At 33.3% G+C, this 26,634-nt stretch overlaps 3 protein-coding genes across 3 annotated transcripts; 1 reads left to right on the forward strand and 2 right to left on the reverse strand.

Moving 5' to 3' along the window:
• Positions 1–2,250: 2,250 nt before the first annotated feature.
• On the reverse strand, positions 2,251–2,848 carry PCOAH_00001740 (SICA antigen; the record flags this gene model as incomplete). Its single annotated transcript, XM_020056991.1, has 2 exons — positions 2,251–2,536; positions 2,559–2,848. The coding sequence occupies 2 exons, from the start codon at positions 2,846–2,848 to the stop codon at positions 2,251–2,253; spliced, it is 576 nt and encodes a 191-aa protein (XP_019912388.1).
• A 526-nt stretch (positions 2,849–3,374) lies between these two features.
• Positions 3,375–9,015, reverse strand: PCOAH_00001750 (SICA antigen; the record flags this gene model as incomplete). The annotated part of the gene is made up of 7 exons (XM_020056992.1): positions 3,375–3,983; positions 4,397–5,362; positions 5,510–6,205; positions 6,363–6,466; positions 6,694–7,279; positions 7,445–7,557; positions 8,019–9,015. Coding segments are annotated over 7 exons (4,071 nt in total), but the record flags the coding sequence as incomplete, so codon positions are not given.
• A 6,464-nt stretch (positions 9,016–15,479) lies between these two features.
• PCOAH_00001760 (Uncharacterized protein) lies at positions 15,480–20,640 on the forward strand (the record flags this gene model as incomplete). The annotated part of the gene is made up of 7 exons (XM_020056993.1): positions 15,480–16,027; positions 16,129–18,866; positions 19,412–19,773; positions 19,891–19,981; positions 20,202–20,305; positions 20,409–20,448; positions 20,546–20,640. 7 exons carry the CDS (start codon positions 15,480–15,482, stop codon positions 20,638–20,640), a joined length of 3,978 nt encoding a protein of 1,325 aa, XP_019912438.1.
• Between the last annotated feature and the right edge of the window lie 5,994 nt (positions 20,641–26,634).

Below are 26,634 nucleotides of genomic sequence, written 5' to 3' on the forward strand. Positions count from 1 at the left end.
GATTTTTGGCATGACCATACGGAAATACAATCACTGTTAAACAGCAGTGTGTCTGATTGTAATAATAAATATGACAACTACCTGAGTAAACTTAGTTCCGCCTATACTGAAATACAGAAATATTGTGGACAAAGAGCAAACAAAAGTGGTCCATATTGTCAAGAATTTAAAAGCAAATTCCATGGCAGTGGTAACAACAAAATTCCCAAACCATCAAATTTAAAGTGTCCCGAAGTGCCTACAAGGGAATCTTCGGCACATCAGGAAGACACACCCACCTTCCCTGGAAGTAGCAACATTACCACTGCCATTTCTTCCACCCTTCCCATAGTTGGACTACCAACACTTGCTTTCCTTTTATATAAGGTAACTATTATTAAACATCTGATAAGTGCAGTAATATATAAGAAGTGGATATTATTTTTGTATGAACAGTGTATATGAGGAGGGAGCTGTGTGGTATATATGTATTCTGCACAGATTACAAACTATCAACCTTCCCTTTCTTCTTTTTCTTTCAGTATTCCCCACTACCTTCTTGGTTTGGTAATCAATTTGGAAACAACAACGGAAAAAGAAATACGAGAAAAAGATCGGTGGGGCCTAACTTTAGTACATTCACAGAAGACGATTCTTCTATAGAGGTTTCAACAATATATGAATCCACAGAAGCTTCCACGAGTGACTTAACAGAGAATTCTTCTTTATATACATCACCATCATCTATCAGCACCAGAAAAGGAAAAGGAACAAATAATAGACATGGAAGGAATATACGTTATCAGAGCATGTAGAACACCTGGATGGGAATTTCCCTTTCGGGGGGGCCATAAGTATCCGGGAACTTCATGCAGTGCAGGAACGGAAGAACATTTTTTCTTTTTTTTTTTGTAAGAATACACTCTTTTTTTTTTTTTTTTTTGCGGAGGAGAAGGACCGCGCACATGTGATATGATGCTGGTGGGCGCTAAAAATGGACAACTTTGTGCGCAAAAAAAAAAAAAAAGCAATAAAAGCCCCATTTGTTGCCCCTTTTTTTTTTTTTTTTGTGGTTGCTGCTCCTTATTTGGGTTGTTGTTGTTGCTTCACCCCCCCCCCCTTTTTATATAGTGTGTGTACACTTGCCCCATTCTTTTTTTTTTTAAATTTTAGAAGTAGACTGAAATTTTTTTTTTCATTTTTTTTTTTCTTTAGTATTATGAATTAATTCAATTTAATTTTTTTTTTTTCTTTTTTTATTGTGCCAGTCTTTGTCCTCATAACTTCGTTCTTTCGTATGCACAAGCATGTGACATGGTAAAATTTGTGTAATTGTATACACAGTTCCTTTTTTTTTTTTTTTTTTGTAAGAACACTTTTTTTTGCAATTTTCTGTGACAAATTAAATAGGTGTTAATTTTTTTTTTCGCAATTTTTTTCTGTGTGACAAATTTATATTAGGGCATTCTTTCTTTTTGGACAATTTTTCTGACACATCCTTTTTTTTTATGCAATTTTTTTCTGTGTGACAGAATTTATATTAGGGCATTCTTTCTTTTTGGACAATTCTTTTTTTTTGTGCAATTTTTTCTCCGTGTCCAAATTTATATTAAGGCATTTTTTTAACAATTTTTTTTGTGTGACAAATTTATATTAGGGCATTTTTTGTTGACAACTTTTTTTTTGACAATTCTTTTTTTTTGTGCAATTTTTTTCTGTGTTACAGAATTTATATTAGGGCATTCTTTTTTTTTTTTTTTTTTGCAATTTTTTGGACAATATTTTTCTTTTTTTTTTTTGGTGCAATTTTCTTCTGTGCGCTGAATTTTAAAAAACAAAAATTTATGAAGTCAATATTTTTGTAACAGAATGAATAAGCATTTTTTAGTTCTTCAGTAAAAAAGAAATTTTACCAAACAAGTCAAAATAAAGTGGACAAGAAAATTTTTTTCACTTCCACTTATATTGATTACACATTGAACATGTAAACAATTTAATACACAAAACGAAAAAAAAAAAAAAAAAAAAAAAAAGAAAAAATTATGTAATCCTTATAATACATAATGTATATTAAATAATGAAAGGGAAGTAAAATACTGTTCTGATATTTTATTCCCATCTACTTATATGATCAGTTCTTCTTCAAACATTTTGTATTAAATGATCTAAATAGAACTCCTTTATCAAACACACATTTTCATGTCTATTTCACATTATTCGGCAACCAGTGCCAAAATAAGCATCCACAATTTGCCTACAAATTGTTTCTTCCTAAGTAAAGTGTTCATAAGGAAGATTTTCCCCAGGAACAAAGTCTTCCTCCCTAAACCCGGAATCTGAACTTTGGACCTGTTCCTTAGGAACAAAGTCATCCTCCATAAACTCAGAATCTGAACTTGGACCCTGTTCCGTAGAAACTCCTTCCTTAGGAACAAAGTCTTCTTCCCTAAACCCGAAATCTGAACTTGGGAACTGTTCCTTAGGAACATCTTCCATAGCAACCCTTACCATAGGAACAAAGTCTTCCTCCCTAAAACCCGCAATCTGTACTTGGAACCTGTTCCTTAGGAACATCATACCTAAACCCGGAATCTGAACTTGGAACCTTCTCTTCCTTTATGAATTTGCTTCCCATAAATTCTTGAACCAAAATTTCAAAAAAGTCTTGCTTCGTCGAATGTAGGTCCCCTTTTTGACATTCCTCTAAGACTTCTAAATGAATATCAATAATCGTGCGGCGACCAACAGAGCGACGACCAACACCCAGTTTTTTTGTCCTCTCTGTTCTCGTTGGAACAGATCTTGGTTGTTTTCGTTCTTTTACTAAGGTATATTCATGTGGACCAGAGTGGTCCATACCATGGTCCATAATTTGTTTTTGTAAGTTTGGACCAGATACTTGATGTGCTCTTTTGTAACGTTTTCTTCCTTTACCGAGGAAAAAATACTAAAAAAAAGAAGGGAAGAAAGGAAGAAAGAAAAGGGGGGGTAAGTAATTTTTAAAATGCGATATGTTGCTCTTAAAACAAGAATTATCATTATAATATAAGTGCAAATCTTACATCTAATACAGGATGTGTTATTTATTTTTCTTTCTTTCTTTTTTCTTTTTTTTTTCTCCTTAAAGGAAGTGACCTTCCTTCCATCTACCCCCCTCTTTCAACCCCCTTCCTTCCACCTGCCACCACCCTAACACCACCTTCCTTCCACCAGCCACACCTAACAACCTTCCTTCCACCACCCTAACAACATTCCTTCCTTCGATTTTTTTTTTTTCTTTTTTTTTATTTTTCTCTTAAAAATTTTTTTTCTTACCTTCCAGAGGAGATAACTCATAGAAGAAAGACCAATGAAGACAGGAGCAAGAGGGAAGTATGGGGTAAGATCGGAAGGGTTTATAAGGTTACCAACATGTTGAATGGGAAGGAGGCCTCTGGCACTCTTCCCCGAAGCACGTGCTCCTCCTGTTGTAACACTCCTAGGTGATGGTGTTGCTGCTGTTGATGATAGTGATGATGGAACCAGGGGGTTCGGGCCCCCTTGTTGTGGTGGTCCTTGTGGTTTCCCTGGTGGAGGTGGTCCCAGTGGTTTGTCATTACCAACTGCTGCTTGTGGAGTTCTAGTAGAACCTGGTCTTGGACTACCAGTGTTTTGATTACCAGCTGCACCTGAACTGGAAGAACCTGGGTTCCAGGTTCCTGTAGAACCGGAACCAGAAGAACCTGGATTCCAAGTTCCAGTGGAGCCGGTACCAGAAGAACCTGGGTTCCAAGTTCCAGTAGAACCGGAGCCGGAAGAACCTGGGTTCCAAGTTCCTGTGGAACCTGGTCCAGAGGAACCCGGAGACTGGTGTGCAGTACTACCTGGACCGGAAGAACCTGGGTTCCAAGTTCCAGTGGAACCTGGTCCAGAGGATCCGGGTTTCCAGGTTCCCGTACTGCCGGGTCCGGAGGAACCAGGAGACTGGTGTCCTGTAGAACCTGGACCAAATACACCCTGTGTACCTAAAAAGTAAGGGAAGGAAGGATGGATGAATTATTATTCCTCTCTCTTTTTTTCTTTCTCCCCTTTTTTTTTTTTTTTTTAATGTACACCCTTTCCGGGTGCACACTTATATTATTTTTTATACTCCTTACTTTTTCATTTTTTACTTTTTAATTTTTTACACTTCTTTCACTTTTTTATTTTTTTTACGCGTCCTAATTTTTTTTGAAGTCCAGAATTTTTTGTACACTTCCTTTTTACAGTTCTTTCACTTTCTTATTTTTTTTTACGCGTCCTAAATTTTTTGTGCACTTCCTTTTTACACTTGTTTCACTTTGTAATTTTTTTTTATTTTCTAATTTTTCCTAGTACACCTTGATACGCACACTTTCTTTGGAAGTGTTCTTTTTTTTTAATTATTCTTACCAGTTACCTGCCCTGTGGTTGGAATTGTTTGGGAACCTGGATCTGCACCTGTGGGAAGAGGATCAGTGGGAAGTTCTACTTTACCCTTAACTATTGCTACATTACCTATTTCACTTCCAAGGACACCTTTAGGACCACTAATTGCATCGGCCTCATCAGGATCGGGAGTATAAGTATTAGATACTGGAATATCATTGTTAGAGAAACCTAAGCATGCGTCAGCTGCATCCATACCACCGTCTACTACTCCATTTCCACAGTTTGCAGTTGTAGACTTACCTTTTACTCCCTTTGTATCTTGTTGAAATCCTGCAAGTGAATTACCTGATGTTTCAGCCCTTCCTGCTGGTGGTGCTGACGAACCTGATGATTCAGACCTACCTTGACTTCCTGATTGTGATGTTGTTGCTGGTTTAGTAGCAGCAGGTGGTTTACATAAAGAATCTATAGTAGACAGAGCTTGCTTTATTTGGCCATTGTATAAGAGCATCTTTTTCATTCTGTCGCCTATTGTTTCTCCGTCTTTATCCTTTATACTGCAAGTTTTATAGTCCTCCTTCCTTTCGCAAAATGGACACAAATCACCTTCAGTCTTGCATGGATGTGTTTGTTCCTTAATTTTTGCACTTTCACTGAAGGCATGTTGTATGCCTGCTTTTATGTCTTGCTGCTTGGCTAAACACTTTTCCTCCATTTCATCAGCAAATATATTCAATAACATACAAGAGAAGGTTCGGTGGAATATGAGGTTATCTGCTATCTTCCTTTCCTCCTTTTCTTTGTCATTCCCCTCTTGCGGTTTACCTCTTTCAATTTCGTAAATACGCTTTAATCCTGCAGTAATAAGCTGGCAAGCCTGTTTGCTCGCCCCACTGAGGTCCTTGCAGTGCTGTTCCATATTTGTATTTTTTTCATTAATAACATTGGACAGTGCATTCAGTCTATTCTGGACGTCGGGGTCCCAAAATTTCTTCTATGCACATGAAGGGCAAGGGAGGAGAAATATATGTATACTAAATACGTACAAATAATTCAAGCGTGTCCCTTCTTTTAAATATGTACATAGAGCGTGTTATTTATTATACTGTCCTTCAGTATAATATACAGCATTGTCCTTTACCCAGTCTTCATAATATCCGTTAACTTTCCTGTTTTCACCCCACCTATGGTATATACACTTCACACGATCACATAAGGTATTATTTATATTATTTATATTAGTTAGAGCAGTCAGAGCTTTCTTTATTTGCGGCCCCTTTTCTTTGTCACCCTTCCCGTTCTCGAACACTTCCTTCACTTTTTTTTCTATATTATCTTTGTCCTGATCGCATTTACTATCTTGTCTCCGTAGGTCATTATCTGCGTTTAGTGGGCAATTGCTAAAGTTAGCTTCCCTTTTACATTCAACACAATCATTCTTTTCCTTAGTATTCTTATCCAAACACCAAGTTTCTTTGTTTCTATTTCCGATTTGAAATGCACTCTTTATAGTCTCTTCCGTGATATTACAGGGGCGTCTAACCTCCTTTATCAACTTATCCGCATAGGCGTTTAGGAATAGACAATACATGGTTTGACTTGTTAGTCTATTATTCCTTGCAATCTTCCTGTTTGGCTCGGTCGTACTCTCTTGAAGTTCATAAATGCCTTTTAAACCTGCAGTAATGAATTGACATGCTTTTTTATTAGCATCATCATCTGATGCATCTTTCCCCTGAATGTTCTTACACTCATCCCCCATAGATTCACTATTAGTGGTCACAGCTTCAGACAGTTCGTTCAGTCTACTTTTGGCGTCATCATTCCAAAATACACACTGTGCAAAGGAAAAAGAATAATAATGGAACATATATGTAACCCTAATATATATGTAAAGGGTTTGTCATTGTGATTCCGTTTTTTAATTATGTATGCAGAATACTATTCCTTTCAGTTGTACCATTAATTACAATAGATAGTATTGTTTCCCTTACCCAGGTTCGTTTGTGCGTCCCATATATTCTGTCCTCAAACCAATTTTCTGTTATGCATTGTAATCGTTCGCATAGTTTCATTCCTTCTTTGCTACAATCTCTGCCTATGGAGGAAGGAGAAAAAAAAAAAGAAGAAAGGGGGGAAACGGTGGGGGTGAGGACAGAAAGTATGAAAACTGTCTTGCGCATGATAATGGAGTGGTATGGTGGTATGTCCGGTTCCGGTTCACCCCCCCTTGTTCCAGTTGGACCCCTTATCTGGTTCCGTTATTCTTATGGGTCCGGTCCAATTCAGTGATGGTAGTTTCCAGAAAAAAAATATTTCGCTTACATATGCTTTTCAGAGTTCTTTGTATTTGTGCATTGCCGCTGAGCATTTCTTTTACTTTGGTTCCCATCTGGGTTCTGCCACTGCTTCTGCCTATTTCGCACTTTTTACTTTCTCCTTCATCAAACAGTTGTTCATTAACGTTTAATGTGCAAGTTAGATTTTCTTTCCTGGTACATTCAACACAAGTACTATCACCCTTACATGGAAGTGTTTTTTCCTTAATGTCTCCACTTTTAGTGAAGGCATGGTCTATGCCTTTTTCAACATCACAAGGAGGGTTTTTTTTCTGTGCTTCTTCTTTCAACTTATCTGCATAAGCATTTAATAGAATACACCCCATAGTTCGATCAAATTGTTGGTTATTCTTCTTTTGGAGATCGGTCCCATGTTCCTGAGAATTATATATATGTTTTAAACCCTTAACAATGTACTCACAAGCTTTTCTTTTTGCTTCTGCATGTTGTGCATCCTCCTTTCCCGTTTGCTCAATGTCTTTGCATATACCGTCGTCTCCCGTTTTCTCATGGATCATAGCCTCAGACAGTTTATCCAATCTCCCCTTGACGTCATTATTCCAAAATGTACACTGCGTACCAAAAGGAAGGAAACAAGTAAAGAACAAAACATGTGTACACTCAACGTACATATACAAGACTCGAAGTCGTTATTTCGCTATTTAATTATGTATAGACAATACTGCTCTTTCCAGTTGTGCCATTAATTATAATAGACAGTATTGTTTCTCATTTACCCAGTTTTGTTTGCCACCCCCATCACGCGTTATTCTGTCTTTAAACCAATTAGTCGTCACGCATTTTGCTCGTTTACACATGTCATCCTTCAGATGGCTGCATTCTTCATCACCTGTAGAAGCATGGAAGTAGAACAGAGTGAAGACATGAATGAGTAGCGGTCGATTCATTCTTTTCTTCTACATTCCTCTTTTTTCTTTTTTTTTCTTTTCATTCGTCCCTTTTTTCTTTCTCTTTCTTCCTTTCTTCCTTTCTTCCTTTCTTCCTTTTTTTTTTCTTTGGTTTTTTTTTTTTGTCCCTTCCTTTTATTTTCCACTCCCTTAAAAGAAAGGACGAAGAAAAAGGGGGGGAAAAGAAAAGGAAGGGACAAAAAAAAAAAACCAAAGAAAAAAAAAAAGGAAGAAAGGAAGAAAGGACAGTGGTTAGGGGTGCTCGGGTAGTGATCAGTGTGGGTGATGATGATGGTGGTACACCCTTCCTTCGCCTCTTTCGCTCTTTCCTTCACCCCCTTCCTTCCCTTTCCTTCCATTAGGAAGGAAATGTTCCTTCCCCTCTATTAAAATTGTTACTTACCTTTTGGTTCAGATGGTGCAAGTGGTGCTGGATTAGACGGTGGTTGTTTTACTTTAGGAAGAGCATCATCATCCCCTGCAGTGTCGTCCTTCCTAGTTTGACCTGTAGGTGGACTTGCTACAGCTGTTGTTTGTGGTTTTTTCTTGCTTTGAACTTCTTCCCTATGTTGTTCGAATTTTTTCCACAGTAAATCATGTAACGTCTTTGCTAAGAATTCTTCCTCTTTGTCCTCCTTCCCTGCTTCCTTTTCTTGCTTCGCTTTGGCCAATAATTCCTCCAACTCCTTCCCTGAAGTTTTAGTGTCCTTGTCCGTGTCAATGTCATCGTCTAAGGACAGGTCTTCATCGTTGTAGACTGTTATTTCTAATTTTTCTAAGGTGTCTTTGTCAAGGTTCTCTTCTCCATTTGGGCAAATTCCCTTGTCTTGTACTTCGTCCCTTATTGTGTGCAACTTGCTATGTCCTTTTTGTACTAGCGGTAACCAAACACCATAATTGTTTTCCGTACTAAAATCATTTATCCGCTTCTTAATTTGATCCCACATGAACCTACTCCCTAATTTTAAACTTCCGAAATCCACTTCATTACATAATTGATTCCCGCCGTTAAGATTCATAGTTTTCCTCATTTTCCCCACATCATTCATAACTACGTCTGCTACTACCTTTAACTTACAATGCTTGCCTAACATTTTTACTAAGGTTACTTTTCCAATTAAACACCTATAATAAGAGTGGAGTTGCTCTTCTTCCTTTTTTACGTCCGTCTCTTTGTCCCTTCGTATCCAAATCATGTGCCCAGTGCTGTCTCGCTGCTCATTCGGCACTTGTTGCTTTAATCCATCCATCCAGAAGAATATTCTTAATAATAATCTACATAACTCCTTCGCATTATCCCCGCTCGCCTTTTCACACATTTTCTGATCCTGCTGTCCATCCTTCTCAATATTAAACATCATGTCTCCGGTAAAGGTCTTCAACTCTTCCCATAGAAGTTTCTATAAGAGAAAATTAACATAAGTACACATATATATATATGTCTGCTATATATAGCTTTCCTCCCCTAAACCACGACCCTCTAATCCTTCCTCCTTAGAGCTGTTCCTTCCTTTCTTCTTTTCTTTTTCTTTCTTTTTTTTCCTTTCTTTTTTTTTTTTTGTATGCAACCTTTACAGGGTCCACATGGAGGATTCCCCCCTTGACCGATTGGACCAGGCTTGTCCGGTTGGACCCCCTTGTCCGCTTTCCCCAGTGTCGGGAACACCAGTCTGCGAGGAGTTTTTCCTCTAAAACAAACACATCCCTTCATTTTCTAAAAACCAGGCCATAAACCCTGAACTCTAAACCTGAAATGCGACTACGTATACCCTAAACCCTCACGCCAAAAACAGAAATCCAATTTCTACACCCTAAACCCTAAACCCCAAACCCTAAACCCTAAACCCTAAACCCGAATTCCTATACCCTAAACCCTCAATCCTGAACCCTTAACCCTAAAACCTGAACCCTAAACCCGAAATCTTATTCTCCAGACACTACACCTATTTTCCACCTTATCCTTAATTAGGATCCCACCTTTACCTTTAACCCAGAACCCACCGTACCCTTAATCCGGATCTCACCCTATCCTTAACATAGGACCCACCTTACCTCAAACTTAAACCTAGAACCATCCTTCCTTTTTTTTCTTTCATTCCTTTCTTTCCTTTCGTTTTTCTATCTTTCTTTTCTTTCTTTCCTTCCTTAGACCTCCACTTCCTTCCTTCTTCTTAGAATCTCCCTTCCTTAGACATCCTTCCTTCCACACTCCTTCCTTTCGTTCATTCTTTCTTTCCTTCTTTTACTTAGACCACGTCTTCCTTTCTTCCTACCTTAGACATTCCTTCCTTAGATCCTCCTTTCTTAAACCTTCCTTCCCTTAGGAAGTACCTTCCTTCCACCAACCACCCTACCATCTTCCACCAACCACCCTACCATCTTCCACCAACCACCCTACCATCTTCCACCAACCACCCTACCATCTTCCACCAACCACCCTACCATCTTCCACCAACCACCCTACCATCTTCCACCAACCACCCTACCATCTTCCACCAACCACCCTACCATCTTCCACCAACCACCCTACCATCTTCCACCAACCACCCTACCATCTTCCACCAACCACCCTACCATCTTCCACCAACCACCCTACCATCTTCCACCAACCACCCTACCATCTTCCACCAACCACCCTACCATCTTCCACCAACCACCCTACCATCTTCCACCAACCACCCTACCATCTTCCACCAACCAAGACTAATAACCCACCTACCACCAACCACCCTAACAACCCACCTAACAACCCACCTACCACCAACCACCCCTAACAACCCACCTACCACCCTAACAACCCACCTACCACCCCTAACACACCTTCCTCTTTCCACCAACCACCCCTAACAACCTTCCTTCCACACTACCACCCCTAACAACCCTTCCTTCCACACTACCACCCCTAACAACCTTCCTTCCACACTACCACCCCTAACAACCCTTCCTTCCACACTACCACCCCTAACAACCTTCCTTCCACACTACCACCCCTAACAACCCTTCCTTCCACACTACCACCCCTAACAACCTTCCTTCCACACTACCACCCCTAACAACCCTTCCTTCCACACTACCACCCCTAACAACCTTCCTTCCACACTACCACCCCTAACATCCCTTCTTTCCATTATATATTTTTTTCATATATTATTATTATTATGCAACTATTCCCCCTCAAGCATTTAAAGAGTTCATTTACCTCAAAGTTGTCCAATTTTTCGCCCATACCGTGTTTTTTCATCCATTCTGTCATTAAATTGGTGAATAAATGAAGCTGCCCTGCGGTCATTTTATTTCTCCCTCCCGCCGTCTCTGCTCCCCTTGATGGTGCCATATTGTTCCTGCACACTTATTCTATTATTAGTGTTATTACTAATATTATTATTTGAAAGACCTCATGTTCATAGAACATTGTTTTGTTCTGTTCTGCTGTTCTGCTCAAGGGAATGTACAATCTTCCGTCCACCCTTCCTCCCTTCCTATGTACATACTGCATTCTGTAAAGAAAAAAGAAAAAAGGGAGTTACCAATCCTTCTTTTTTTCTTCCTTTTTTTCTTCCTTTTTTTCTTCCTTTTTTTCTTTTCCAAGAAAAGATTACTTAACCTTCCTTCTCTTCGTTATACACTTGTATTCTTCCCAAAAAAAGAAGAAGAAGGAGAGAATAACCTACCTTCTTCTTTCCTTCTCTCCAATTTTTTTTTTTTTTTTTCTTTTCCTATTTCTTTAACAAAAAAAAAAAAAGGGAAAGAAGGAATTATGCACCTCTCCTTTTTTTTCCCACTTTTTTTTTTTTATATATTAATTCTATTCTTCTTCTCTTTTTGTTTTTTTTTTTCTTTCTTCTTCCAATGAAAAAGAGTTTTCTAATCTCTTTTTTTTTTCTTTTATATATTCTCTTCTCAAAAGAAGAAGAAGAAAAAGAAATGAAAATAAGCAAAAAAAGGAAATAAGAATGTATTTTCTTTTTTTTTTTTGTTTTTTTTTTTTTAGAAATTAAAAAAAAGTTTATAAAAGGAAAGAAATGAAAGGAGATAGTGGGAACGGTAGGGTAGGTTCCTTATTTTTGGAGAATCTTTTCTTTTAAGAAAGTAAAAAAAAAAAAGCAAAAAAAAAACAAAGAAATATAAAAAAAAAAAAAAAAAAAAAGAACAAAGAGTATAATGATGATAAACATTCCTTTTTTTTTTTTTCTATAGATAACTTTTTCTTTGGAGGAAGGAAAAAAGCAAAGAAAGAAAGCAAAGGAAAGGAAGAAAACAAAGGAAAAAGTAAAAAAAAAAAGAAAGAGAACGAGACAGTAGAATGGTGGTAGGTTCCCATCCTTTTTATCTCTAAGGAAATGCAAGAGGTGCATAGGAAGGTCGTTTTTTTTTTTTGTTCCTTCACGCAACTCGCAGCGAGTTATTATTAGCATTTAATCCGACACACAGGAGTAGGTTGATATATCACTAGGCGTGCTTAATTCTTCCGAAAATGGTACATCATCATGGGCGCTAGTGGTACATTCTGAGGCCGCTTATTTCCTGCCTATTAGTCCGTACGCTTATGTATATATACTCCCCTGTGTTACCATGGCCCTGTTTTACCGTGCCTAGACTTTACTCTTACTCTCATATCCGCTACATTTTTCAGTTCACCTCTGTTCCACTCCATCGCTAGGTGAACAGTATAATATACATCACTGCCTAGCCCGTATAGGTCAACAAGAAGATATCGCATATGACCTGAACGTTCTGCGCACCCATCCGTTCAAATGACCACCATTCTGTGCCGCTCATGTTACTGTTTCTTCTTCGAATCTCCCAACCGGAAATATAAACTTATTCTCGTGGCCATGATATTGGGAATCGCTTCTGCCACATCAAATTCCTGAAGACGGATTCGCCATTTGGACGTTGCCTTCTGTCTACACGGAGAGGGAGACCACACACACACAGCTGCGTCGTCGTACCACTTGTCCATTTACAAGTTAAGGGTTACCCTTTCCGTTTTTTTAACTCCCCTTTTTGGAATTATGGTGGGTACAAGCAGAGAGGCAATATGCATAGACTGCTGCCACGTGTATGTGTTGTGGGGGGTGCATCACATAGGTATGTTCCTAACCCCGCTCCGACACCGCATGTGTACCCTTTTGGGGAAATAACTCCACTGCCTCGCTTCTCCCATGGTAACCCCCTCCACAAACGGATACGAAACCATTCTTTTATACGCCGCTATTTTGCGGGATCATCATTCGTTTAAAGATAATTGTTAAAAAAAAAAAAAAAAAACAAGGTCTTTGCTTCTCTCCACTTGTATGTGTCCATACAAAAGAAAAATGCTGGTGCTTCACAAACGTGCAGGTGTTCAAACCAAAAAAGACAAATAACTAATGGAACATATTATTGACGCGTGAGTCAGATTTTACATACAACTTTTGTTGTCCCCCCCCAGGTGGGACAAAACAAACACGCAGCACGCGGCTATAACATTCTTCACAAGCAAACGAAGTTGCTTAACCACACAAAGTTGCCCACTGTTAACAAACGTATGCAACTCCATTTGCTGCTTTTTCCCCAGGGACAGGCTCAAATAAAAACAAAAAAAGAAAAAAAAAACAGCAACTCCAAGCATATATGCGTTTCGACGTGTTAGTAAAAGTGCTGGTGGCTGTTGTGGATGTTTCGCGAGTAGCCATTTGGAATTTGCTGCACTCTGAAGGGAAAAAAGAAAAAAAGAAGAGGCATTTCAACCGACGTACATTTCGCGAATGAAATTAACTTGAACGCGTCAGTACGTCAATATAGGTCAGTTCGTCAGTGGTCAGTGCAATATCCCCGTCCATTATGTACAGCGCGATGCCGATCCGTTCGTGCTCACCTGTACGTAAGCGCCAAGGTCACATGGGGCATACCATATGCATTATAGGAATATTTGTATGTACCATTTTCTACATAAGGGGGGAAGACTAAAAATTGCAAAATGGGCACATCAGGATGAGCGGTCTCTCTGTCTACACACCGATTGTAAGAAAAGCGGCGCTCTATAATTTTTCATAACTTTAAAAATTGAGAGGGAAAAAATTAACCACAGTGAACCATAGGGAAGCAAAATATAATAGAACTAACTTCGCTTCATATAACCTTTCCTTTGCGCATCACTCGCTTTGCACATGCCGAAGATTCAAAGAGGAACTCGATTGTTCACGGCTAAAAGGTTATCAGCCGCCTTCGCTCCATTTGCTCCGTAGTGAAAGCGGCAGTAATGGACAGTAATGGCGCCCTTCGCGTGAAGTTACTCCCGTTTGTCATAAATTGAAAAAGGCTTCACGTACCTTCCACGAAAAAGTATAATCACAGCATACGTTATTCCTCTTTAAATTGTGTGAAAAGAAAAAAAGGACACCAGGGGGATGTGCCGTACTGGGGAAGAGGACGCAAAATATGTTCTCCTTTTGCCCACGGACAAGTTTAGTTTTTCCCGCACTTTAACTCTTTACATTCTCCCCCTACACCATTCCGTTTAAACAAATACGAGATAATACTCATTGCGAACGGGCAGGTATGCATAATACACTTTTTCTGCGGGTCATCCAAGTCAAGACTTATATCCCTCCCCCCCGTTCGCCTGCTCTCGCACAATAGAAATTGTAATTGCCCCCAAATCGCGCAATAATGCGGACACAATTTTGCTTCCCCGCGCAGAGGAAATTAAAATAACCCAAAAAAGCGAATTTAACAAAATGTTCAGAAGAAAACGGGATAAAGAATGGTAATAGTTAATTATATAGGGGCGCCATAAGAACACACGTGAAGGAAAGGAAGTTTTCCCACTTTTGTCTTTTAAACAATGTATTCATATAATAAGACTTAAATGAGAATGCGAAAGAAAATTACGCCAAATGGGTGAAATAAAAAAAAAAAAAAAAAAAAGCTATTTTATGTAAATTTCCAACTAGCACGCATGCGGGTGAATTTTCCGTGCAAATGTGCTTTGCTTTTTTTGTATTTTAACTCCCCAAAAAAGGAAAATGCAAACTTGTTATTAAAATAAATCTTTAAAAAGGTGATATAGTATTTGTAATGGTGAAGTGATAATCTTTTTGAAGAATAAAATTTTTTTTCTTTTTTTTTTTTATGTGCCATCCTGCTTTTTTCCTTTAGTTCCATTTCAGCCACTCCGGATTTTTAAGAGCGTTCGTAACGGATTTTACCCCCAACCCCTGTCATATTAATTATGCAAATTGGTTGGTGACTACTTTGCAACTCTTCAGCCGCTTCACTTCGCTTTTATTTTTTTGTGGGGCGCTTGGGAAATTAATTCCAAGCGGTCGGCATTGCAACATATGCATATTTATACATATATATATTATACAGTTATGCATCCATTTACATGCTTCTTTATGTATGCAAGCCGTGTATACCACCAGTTCTGATTTTTGCTAAAACGTTAGGGTGGCGTTACAAGCTAAACCAGTTTGCCAAAAAAAAAAAAAAAAAAAAAGAGCTTTCTACTCGGCCTCGTAACAATTTTGACACGTTTTGCCCTTCGTGGCACTTGATGACCAGGCTGTCGAGTTGTTGAGTGGCATTTTTCGTCGCGCCCAGGTTTACGCCTTTCCTCTCCGCCATCCCCGCGCAGGCGTAAAAGTATATGCAATATAACATATACGCATAGGTTTTATGCGCCCCACGAATCGTCGCGCCCTTTTCAACAACCCCCACTTGACATTTATCCAAGGTGAGCCAATGTACAAGTCCGCTATACCGTTCAGCCCACGCGCAAATGTGGTGACTTCCTACAACCATACAACGTATGTAGACTCATCATGATCGCGTACAGGGGTTAAAAAAGAAAAAAAACACATTTACATATAACACAAGAATGAATGAAGAGTCCCCACAGAAGAAACCATTAAGTATACCAGGTTACCACTACGATAAGAAGAAAAATCGCTATTATCTGATAGACAATGAACTGAAAAAGAAATTGAAGGAGGAAGAATTTGACAGACAAGTAAACAATGCCAAGAGAAAAAATCGCCAGACAAATGTAGAAGAAAAAGATATGGTAATAAAAGAATTTCACAGGATACATGGAATAAAAGAAATGAAAAAAAAGAAAAAACACTCCAACGCGCATAAGTCAAATGTGAAACATAACGACAATCGGGGACATATATCCTTAGACAATAATGCGTGTACCACATTTAGTAAAGAAAAAAATTTAGAACTAATTAATAATGAGTTAAATTCTTTAAAAAAATGCATTTCAAAAAATCAAAATATTTTTAATATACTGAAGAGCATCCGGAATTTCCATTTTCGAGAAAATTCCATTTTGAGTTTGCCGCCCATTTTTATTAATTTCGCATCGTACCAGTATATTCACGTGGAAGATTTGTGCGACCTTCACTCGGATAACGCTTCATCGTTTTGTCATCCCGGGGGGGAGGCACGACATTGCGAAGTGTGCCCCACCCGAATGTTCAAAATGGTCTGGACGCTGTAAGTACTGTCCACAGCATCAGCAGCTTGAACAATCAAATTGAAGACGTGAATGGTCAAAGCGACGAGAATGACAGGAGCGACACGGATGAGGAAGACGGCACGCGCTACGTGCACGGAGTGAATGACCCAAGAACAGCCCCTTTTACAAACCCAAAAAGAAATGACAGCATGGAACATACCATCACCGACATTCGATTCTTCAACGTGTACCAGAAACTGATAGATGAAAATATGATAAAAGGCAAGACCTATTTGGACATAAGCAAAAACGAACCATTTTATCCGTACCCAAATTTCAGGAAACAAAGTGCATATACTAACTCACCTGAAGAGAAAACGAGAAGTTGCGATAGTCGGAAGAAGAAAAATTATGCGAGCAAGAAAACACTACAAATAAAAAATGAAAGTCCTATGTCCCCCAGATGCGATAGCACAGGGAGTGGTGGCCTACTTATTCCAAAGTTGTTCGGACAGACATACGAAAAGGTAAATGCTCGGAGCATACAAAATTTTAAATCGAACATAATTATAAATAGATACAGGGCTAATTTCTACTATTTTTATCACATTCCCAGTGGAAGTTACGCTAACAACAGGCGTAGAAATAATAGCGGGAGTCCTTTCCGCAATGTGAGTAGCACCTTTAATGCTAACAACAACACTAGCAACAATTTCAATTACAGTTATAGTCATGTGCACAGAAATAGGGACGAATATGACGACATAAACGGAACAGTTGATATAGATCATGATGTGCTCAGCCAACCGCGTTCTTCTACACAGAACCATGCCTTATACAATGAGATTTTTGAAGAAAGAAGTGGACGCAGGATTCATGAAATTATGCCCGTTCTTCATTTAGATGTAAATACAAACGAAACCAGGATTTTAAGAACATGCAAACCAGCGGAATCGTTTTTTCACCTATTCAGTAATCCACTTTATGAAGACTTCATTTTTAGTACCACCAAGGAAAACAACTGTTCCTTCAGCTTGGGAGCTATTGATATAAGGAACTTTATTCAGAAAGATAACAAATCTCCACTAGAAGATATGACTCATGAAAACGTGTACTACAATACAGACACAAAATATTTTTGCACGTATTCTAAGGAGAACACTGAATTGTTATGCGTCTCGCCACAAATATTATCTCATTTTAGCATTTTCAATTCTGAATATATTGCCTACTCGTCATATCCGACTATGAAGGATGAAAAAAGCTTGCTATGTATGCTTAACATCTGTTCTTTTTTTCAGCGCGATCCAAAAATAGTTACATACAGTTTTTCCAGCGAAATTAATTATTTTAAGCTGTTTCCATCAGTGCAAGATTGCTGTTGCGCAATTGATAGTGGAAATACATGGGACACTGCTAGCCATACCATGAATGACGGTTATGCGTACCACCCTGATAACAAAATTGATAAAATTTTTATTTGCGGGTCTAACCCCTGCTTCAGTTTTAACGCAATAAAAAATGATGGAGTTCCCTATTGCATATGGGATAGCAAGAAATTAAAAGTCCATGACTTGTTATCCATGAACGAAGATTTATCATATTATGTGCACAACATTTTAAGCGGAAGTCAGCACCCATTTATCAATTTAATTGGCAATTATGGCCCCCTAAAAAAGGAACGATCCTTCCACGCGAAAAAGGCGAAAGAAAAACGAAAAAGCGAAATGGGAAATGATGAAGATGGGCACAAAAAAGCGAACTTAAACGAAAGAAAATCACCCATGGATTATCATTACCAAAATAACGCACAGAAAAAGGGTTATAATAAAAGGAAACATCCTAGTAAAGATCCAAATGAGGAAAATAACGATCTGCACGTAAGCAAACATGAAACAACAAAAAAGCGACATGACCATTTTGCAGACAAATCAAAGCATCATCTGAACAACCGCTCGAATAAGAACAACCACGGTCAATACGCATCTGCTCCACTTAACTCAAATGAAAAAATGAGAAACAAACATAGTAGTGCCACTCCCCATAACTGCTACCCATCAAATGCGGCGAAATACAATGATAATAAGAAAAAAGGAATATGTTGTGAAAGTGTAAACAAATCAAACAACAATATTTTTTTGTGTTGCAATACAGAACATATATATTTATGTGACTTGCGGTGTAATTTTTTAAACACCATTTCTAAACTGAAGCCGAATGAAGGATACGTAAATAAAATGTACTCATTAAGCAACAGCTTTCAGTATATATTATCAAAAACTAATAATCATATAGGACTGTACGACATGCGGTACGCCCCTTGTAAACATAATGAGACAAAAGGTAGTTTGGTAACCGCCTATGATAGATTTATAGATAATAGTAACCTGAGAAAACACCTAAACGATTTTTACGTTATAGACAATGAACAGTTCCTAGTTTCTCTAGACACATACACAAATTCGGTTCATATATATGACATTATGAACACTAAAGACAGAATCATAAATTTGGATGGGAATTCTGATTATTCGATATACTCTAACATACACGCTTACAATAATTTGTCAAGGATACCCTACATATATTCTTCCCATAAATACGATGATGCTTATTATCATTACTACAAGAAAAAAAACAGTGAAACGAAAGCAACGGAAATTAAGCATATGAATCATTTTAGTCCAATAAAAGCGTATCCACAAAAGGACCTATTTATAGGGTTAAATGTCCAATCCATTTTACCCCTTTTTTACGTTAAACAAAAGTATACCAAAAATAATTTCATTTCCATAAATGAAGGTGGCTTTATTTGTACCATAAATGTGTAAAAACGAGTTGTCATGAGGTAAAACTCGTTTTTGCACATATTATTTGTTTTATTTATTCGTAACAACATCCGAAATAGTGTTACTTTAATTTTTAAAAGTCAACCCGTTCCTTTTTTTTTTTTTTTTTTTTGTTAACCAATAAAAGTATGTGTATTGCCGTACCTGCACAATATCATGTACATTTTAAAATAATTGTGTTTTTTTTGGCGTATTTTTAATTAACATTTGCAAACCGAAATTTTTATTACGTGCTTTTTTTATTTTTTTGAAGTATTTTTTTTAAATGTAAGAGGCGGCAATTCATAAAACGGTAGCGAACGCCACCTCCTGCGGGCATATTTAATTTTTCCTTTTTCTCCGCTTTTTTTTTTGTGATGAAATGAAAACTTTTCATTATTAAATGATAAACAATTAAAACTAGAAAACTTTAAATTATGTGCTTTAATTTTGACAAAATTAAGTTTCATCAAATGTAATTTCCCATCCTCTGCAATCCATTTGAGGTACACTTCGCAGTTAATCATTTTACCAAAATTAATGCGGAGTTTGTATCAATGGATAATGCAAAAAATGAAAATACTGATAATTGCTCCAATCCCTTGTCCCTACGCACAAATGACTTAAAATTAGAAGAACGTGATGATAAATCAAAAGAACATCAGTCCACTGATGACAATCATGAAGGTCTTGTGAACCAAAATGGCATTTACAGAACAGCTGTTTTTAATAACAAGAGGATTAAAATTTATCAATACAAAACCTTTCCAAAAAATTATCTACAAAGCGTATACGAATTGTTGGGGAGTGAATTATCTGAACCGTATAACGTTTTTTTACTTAAAACGATTTTGAAGAACTATAGCGAAATTGCACTAATGGTGTGTAAATCTTTAATGTGTGTTAATGAATATGCAGTGCTCTACCATTTTTTTTATCTTTATACATGATGGAAGCGACAATTTCTTTCTTTATTATTTTTTTTTTATTAACTTTAGTGCTTATGTGATGAAGAGTGTATGGGCACAGTAATAAGCAAAATTACGACAAAATGTAAAAATGATGAACCAACGACATTCGGATATATATGTAAAAGGAAAAAGCAAAAACACATAAATTTAGCGTGTAACATTGTGTCTACTAGTTCTACACATGAGTGTGCATCTATCCATGAAAAATTCGATTTGTTCCATTTTTTTTTCTTTTCACTATCTATAAATGTTAACAGGCATGATAGCAGTTCACAAATCTGTCAGAAGTTGTGGTCTAGGTTAGAATTTTTTTCAATGTTGCGTGTCAATATTTAAAGCATCCTGCGAAATCAATCATAAATACGAAAATTTCCCATTTTTAGGCACATACCTATTAAATGAAAGTATAAAATTAATGCAAGATTTGTATGGCATAAATGAGGTACACACACCTTTACCGTTTGTAGTAAAAAATTAAGCGTTCTGATCAAGCTTGATAATTTTACATATATACTTATTTTTTTACTATTTTACTTATCCTTTAGGTTCAACTGGAAGCAGAAGCAACGAACAAACCTACATTACGTAATACTTGTTTTTTAATTTAAGTATATATTTGTGCATATGTCTATGCACCACTTAGTGCCATACTGCGCATGACATTCTATTTTTATCATTATAGGTTTCTATGAAAAAAACGGATTCATTAGAGTGAAAAGGAAACCCTATTATTACTTAAGTGGCGTTGACGCCTTCAAATTAAGGAAAAGAATATAGAGAAACGCAATGTAGAAGAACACTGTGCAGTTCAGCAAGATGTAAAAAAGGACAAAGTATTCGTGTCCTTTCTCTGAAGTGTTCATTTTTTTTACACGTTTTGTGTCCTAATTTGTCTTTACATCTTTTAAAGAATACTAGCATTTTTGTTTGTTATAGTTCATTATTTTTTACACAACCTCCTATGAATTCATTAACATTATTTTAGTTTACCAAGAAAGGTTGTAAACAAGAAATACATGTTCTTCTTTTCCTAATTCAAACTTAGCGCAAAACAGTCTACAAACTTTTTTCTGTGTTTGAAAAAAACAAATCTATAAAATTTAATTTGCTTATTTCGTAAATTACTTACGAGTTCATCAAAAGAGATTATCGAATGCTTGCTTCCAATTATTCATTCGAAACTTCATTATTCTTTATAAAGAAAAAAAAAATTCTGTACATGCTGATGGTAAAAGCAAAAAGTTACTAAGGTGTTATTCAAAAAAAAGTTGTCTAACGTGAAAATGATCATTTGGTGCCTTGTTTGCGTCTGTATGAGAACATATTATCTCTTCATACTCTTTTCTAACTAGACATTTAATATTTCTTACATTTATATGCAATTTTACTGCTTCAAGAACAAATTATTGGAAAAAGAAAGAACCCTTCTCTTTGCAATTTTGTAAAAACCCTTTAATGAAGTGCATATAAAATGAAAGAAAAGAAAAAATGGTTATATCTTGGCTCCATTACACTTTAGTTCCGGTCTTCCGCATACTCGTAGAATCCAAAATTTTTCTTTAAAATGTTTCTGTGATAATTCAATTGTGTACAAATATTGAGAGAAAAATATGTGTCTTAAGAGAGCAAGGAAAAAAACTATTTGCAAAAATATTTAATATACACATAATTTGATAAACGTTTATATTACTCATTTTTGAACTTTTTACCACATTTTATAAAAAGTTTCATGGTCTATAAAAATCAGAATAAGCATTATGAAGTGTAATATATGCGTGATAGCTTAAAAGAACAATATTGCACTGTAGGACTCATTTTTGAATGAATAGGTTCATAATATGGGTTTATATACAAAAGGTTTATGCAATTTTTTTTAATAGTTTGTGTTGAATACATTATTTTGATGTTTCATGATTCATATCAAATATTTCAAAAATTGAATACCCTTGAATAGAATGCGTTCTTCTTTAAGTGTTAAATTCATAAATGCTTATTAAGATTAAAATAGTTATAAAGAAATGATAACCTTGTTTTTGGTAAAAACTATTGTGAATGACTTATAAATCAAGAAATTTTCGTTCCCTATTATGTGTGTTGTTTAGCTTTATTTAATAAAGGTTGTCTTTTTTGAAGAGGGTAAAAAATATTGAAAGCCCAGAAAAGAATTATATTAAGAATAGAATGATATTTTAATATCTTTATTATTACTGTGCTAAGTTCAAGAAATTGAGCACGAAAATTTTATGCATATTAAAGCAATTATTAGGAATTGTAAATATTACAGATTTGTGAACAAACCTTATATGATTTTTTAGGTTCAGAATGCTGTGCATGAAATTGCTTAAAGTGTAATAACAGTTTACATAATAACAATTATAGTTATAGGATAGACACCAAAAAAAATAAAAAATCCACAAACTAAAAAGTACCACAGAAATGTGCTAAAACCTGTGAGATTTTGTCAAATATGAAAGTAAAGAATATAGCATACAACTATAGTACTGCATTTATATTATTAAATATTTAAAATATTCGACATAATCTTCTAAATAGACAACGGTATCCATTCTTCTTTGTGTATTATAATTATAACAAGATTTAACCTTGTATTATTAAGTTAAATCCCTATTGTTTTTAAAACGTAACGCTGCATTAAAAAGATTGTCTATTTAAAAAAATAATCATCTTGTGAATCATATATTTTAGAATCAACTCCATAGTAACCTGTAACATCGGTATCTCGGTAAAAAAAAAAAATTCAAAGGTACTAAGGGTTTGTGAAGCATAAAAAAATATCAAAAAGTACTTCATGAATCAGTTACATCCCTTGCAATAAAATATGTTATGTTGTATATATATATTTAATCTAAACATAATAATGTCAACGGTTAAATGCTATAACTTAAAAATGGAATTCAATTGTGCAAAGAAAAACATAAATAAATGATTTACAGAAAAACAAAATCGTTTCAATAGGTCAATATTTATAATATTCATCACAAGTTACATTATCGTTATATTTGGAATACACAGTTGTCTATGGAAATTCAATATATAGATAAAATATTAGTCAAATATTCATTAACGGTAACTCAGAATTAAAAATGGTTATTTTGTTTCTTTTAATGCGAAAGACATGATTGAGATGTATAATTCTTTTAAATATATTTTTAATATAATCTATTATAATAATGATAAAAATATTTTACGTGTAAAAAGTTATAAAAAGTAAATACAATAAACAGAAAAAATAACAATATATATATATAATAATAGCAAATACAAAATGTTTTCCAAAATAAAATATAGGAATAATTATATTTAATTTAAATATTTAAATAAAGTACACAAATTAAATAAAAACGGAACTTTATAATAAAATAATTCACAAAAATTAAATTGTATTTTATATTAAATAATAAAAAAAATTATATTTACAAAACAATAAAATAAATTTTTTAATTTATTTTATCTTATATTAAATATATTTTAAAATATATATTAAAAGATAAATATTCACTATTAAATGCACATTTAAAATTATACCAATAGTTTTAATTAATTAAAGGAATAAAATAATTAATATATATATATATAAGTACTTTAAAACTCAACTAATTGTAACATAAATAAATTTATTTAATATAAAAAATAAATATATTAATAACAAAAAATATATATATAATAATAATTTAATTAATATAAATTAATAATTAAAATTAATTAATTGAATTAATAAATATATTAATTAAATTGTTAATATAAATGAAACAAATTTAATATAAATTAATAATTAAATAAATTAATGTAAAATAAATAATTAAATTTATTAATATAAATAGATAATTAAATAAAATATATTCTATAGCAATAAAATAAAAAATATAAATAAAATACTATAAATAAAGGAATAATAATATAAATAAATGAATTATATAATTAATTTAACATTATATATAATTAATTAACTTAATTAAAGTAGTATTAATTTAAATATTAATAATATATTATCACATTAATTAAATATTAATATTATATAATTTAATATTTTATTAATATATATAATAAAATAAATAACATAAATATATTTTTTTCTTTTATAATTAAAGGTATAATAATTAAAAGAATGTTATAAGATAATAAAACAATTATATTAAATAAAAAAATAAATAAATTATAAATATATATTAATAATTAAAATATGTATTATTATAAATAAATTTAATTAAAAATATATATATATATATATAATTGTAGTGAATTAATTACTATAATTAAATAAATAATTAAAACATAAATTATATATATTAAGAATTAATAAATAATTAATAAAAATATGTGAATAACTACACATTATATAATAATTAAATAAAATTTACTTATAAAATAAATAACATTATATAAATACATATTATTTAATTCTTAATAAAAATATTTTATTAATTTATTATATTAATATATATAATATTGTATATATAATTTTAATTCACTTAATATTTTTTAAAATATATTTAATTAAATAATAAATTAAAATAATATGTTTATTAAATAATATTATTATTTCTTTTTAAATAAAATTACAATACTTAATATATTATAACAGGTAATGTATATATTTGAAATTATTTTATTTTAAATAAATTTATTAAATTATTAAATATAATTATTTTTAATTAATATATTCCTTTAATTTAATAAATAAAAAATACACCATTCTGCAAAATCAAATAATATTTTTTATATATTATTATTTCATTAGTTAATTAAATATACTTAATTTTAAATAAATTAATTATTACAGATGTTTTAATTATATATAATATTATTATTTTATTTATTTAAATATTTAATGAAACACAAATTAAATATTATTAATTAAATATATTAAGAAATTTATATATTATTAAAATATGTATTATTTTATTTATTTATATTATTATTATTAAAATATATAAATTAATATTTATTAAAATAATAATACACATTTTAATAAAAGCGTGATGTTATTATTTTAATTAATTATATATTAATTCTTAATGTTTTTATTTCATTTATATTTAATCCAATAATATTAAATTTATTTTTATTAAATAATATTAAAAATATTTAATTATTAAAAATAAAATAATTAATTTATTTTTAATAATTATTATATTTATTTATTAAAGCTTAAAACAATTAAATGAAAATAAGGCTAAAATATAAAAATTAATTAAATTATACAATAATAACAATATTTTATAATTAAAAAATGCATATTACGTAAAATCATACATTTATATGATTTTTTTAATTTAATTAAATAAAATATTAATCAAAACAAGCACTTATTTCATTTAACAACTGTAAAAACATATAAATGTATATTTATAAACATAATTCTCACAACTACGTGTTAATTCTTTGTTTGTTTTTAATTGTTGAACTTATGAAGTTTATTAACAATATGATTTATAGTATATTATTTATATAACACTTCAAAGTATGGACCATTTTTTCTCTTTATATATAGTACTAAATGAAATATAATGTACCTTTTACTTATGAATAGGAATATAAAGAATCAAAGAATATATATCCGAATATGTTATTTATTGTAAAATGATATATGAATACATAGTATATCCTGCATATACATAATTATGACCCACAATTTTTATTTCTAAACCTTATTGATTTGATTATTACACACACAAAAGTGTCTCTCTTATGATCTCCATAACCTAATAGAAGAATATATTATTACTATAAACCGTTAAAGTATTGTTTTACCTATTTAGACACCTAAATGATGTATCACTCTTTTGTCAGTAGAGAGTATTTTTTGTTTTGTTACGATGTTACTCATTTTTAACGGTAAATCTTACCTTAATTTTACTGTTTTCTGTTATGGTGTCTCCTTATATTAAAGGATAAGTTGCATTTTCCTTGATTTTTTATAGAAACTAACTTAATTTTAGTGTTCTTAGCTCCAATTTATTTCGACTTATAAAAAACAATCATGGGAAAAACTCATACTTTCTTATGAAACTGTTGAAGTGTTCATTATAACATTAGTGTTATCTATACATACAAAAAATGTGTAAAACAAAGCTACTCATTTAACGGTGCTTCATAAAGACAGCTTTAACATGTGCCAAAGAGGTTCATATAATCATTTTTTTTAAATAATTTAATCATTAATTTCAATAACAGATATATTTTGTTAAAATTTTTGTTTGTTGTTGTAATATTCTGTAAAGGCTTAATAACGATTTAGCGAAGGTTGCAATACACTGTTAACTAAAAGTGTTCATGTGTAAAATTAATAGTGTCATTACAAAAATTAATATAGTTAATAGAAGAGAATCATTCATATGGTTAACAATTAAATAATCTCACTAATCCTCCAAATTCTGTGGCATTAGTGAAATTTTAGAACCATGATGCAACTCTATAGCTCTTTCAACAAAAGAAAGGAAAAAAATCATTTGCAACTTTAAGAATATAATGTTGCGTAATCAGTTATTCTATAAACATATGAATATTTTACTATTATATTTATAAGTTTCTACTTTATATTGCATAGTCTTTGATTTATGCTAATTATATTTAACTGAATAGTCATAATACGAAGACATTTCTATGCAAAAGACAGGTCATATTGAGTTACAATATTAAGCGTATACATTCTTATTGAAACACTTTCCAAGATATGCCTTATATATTTGTTTAAACCAATATATTATGTTTTGGACTTAGCATTTACAATAAAAATTTTTTGAGAGAATA

Source organism: Plasmodium coatneyi, chromosome 1, assembly GCF_001680005.1.
Source record: "Plasmodium coatneyi strain Hackeri chromosome 1, complete sequence".
Classification (NCBI taxonomy): Eukaryota; Apicomplexa; class Aconoidasida; order Haemosporida; family Plasmodiidae; genus Plasmodium; species Plasmodium coatneyi.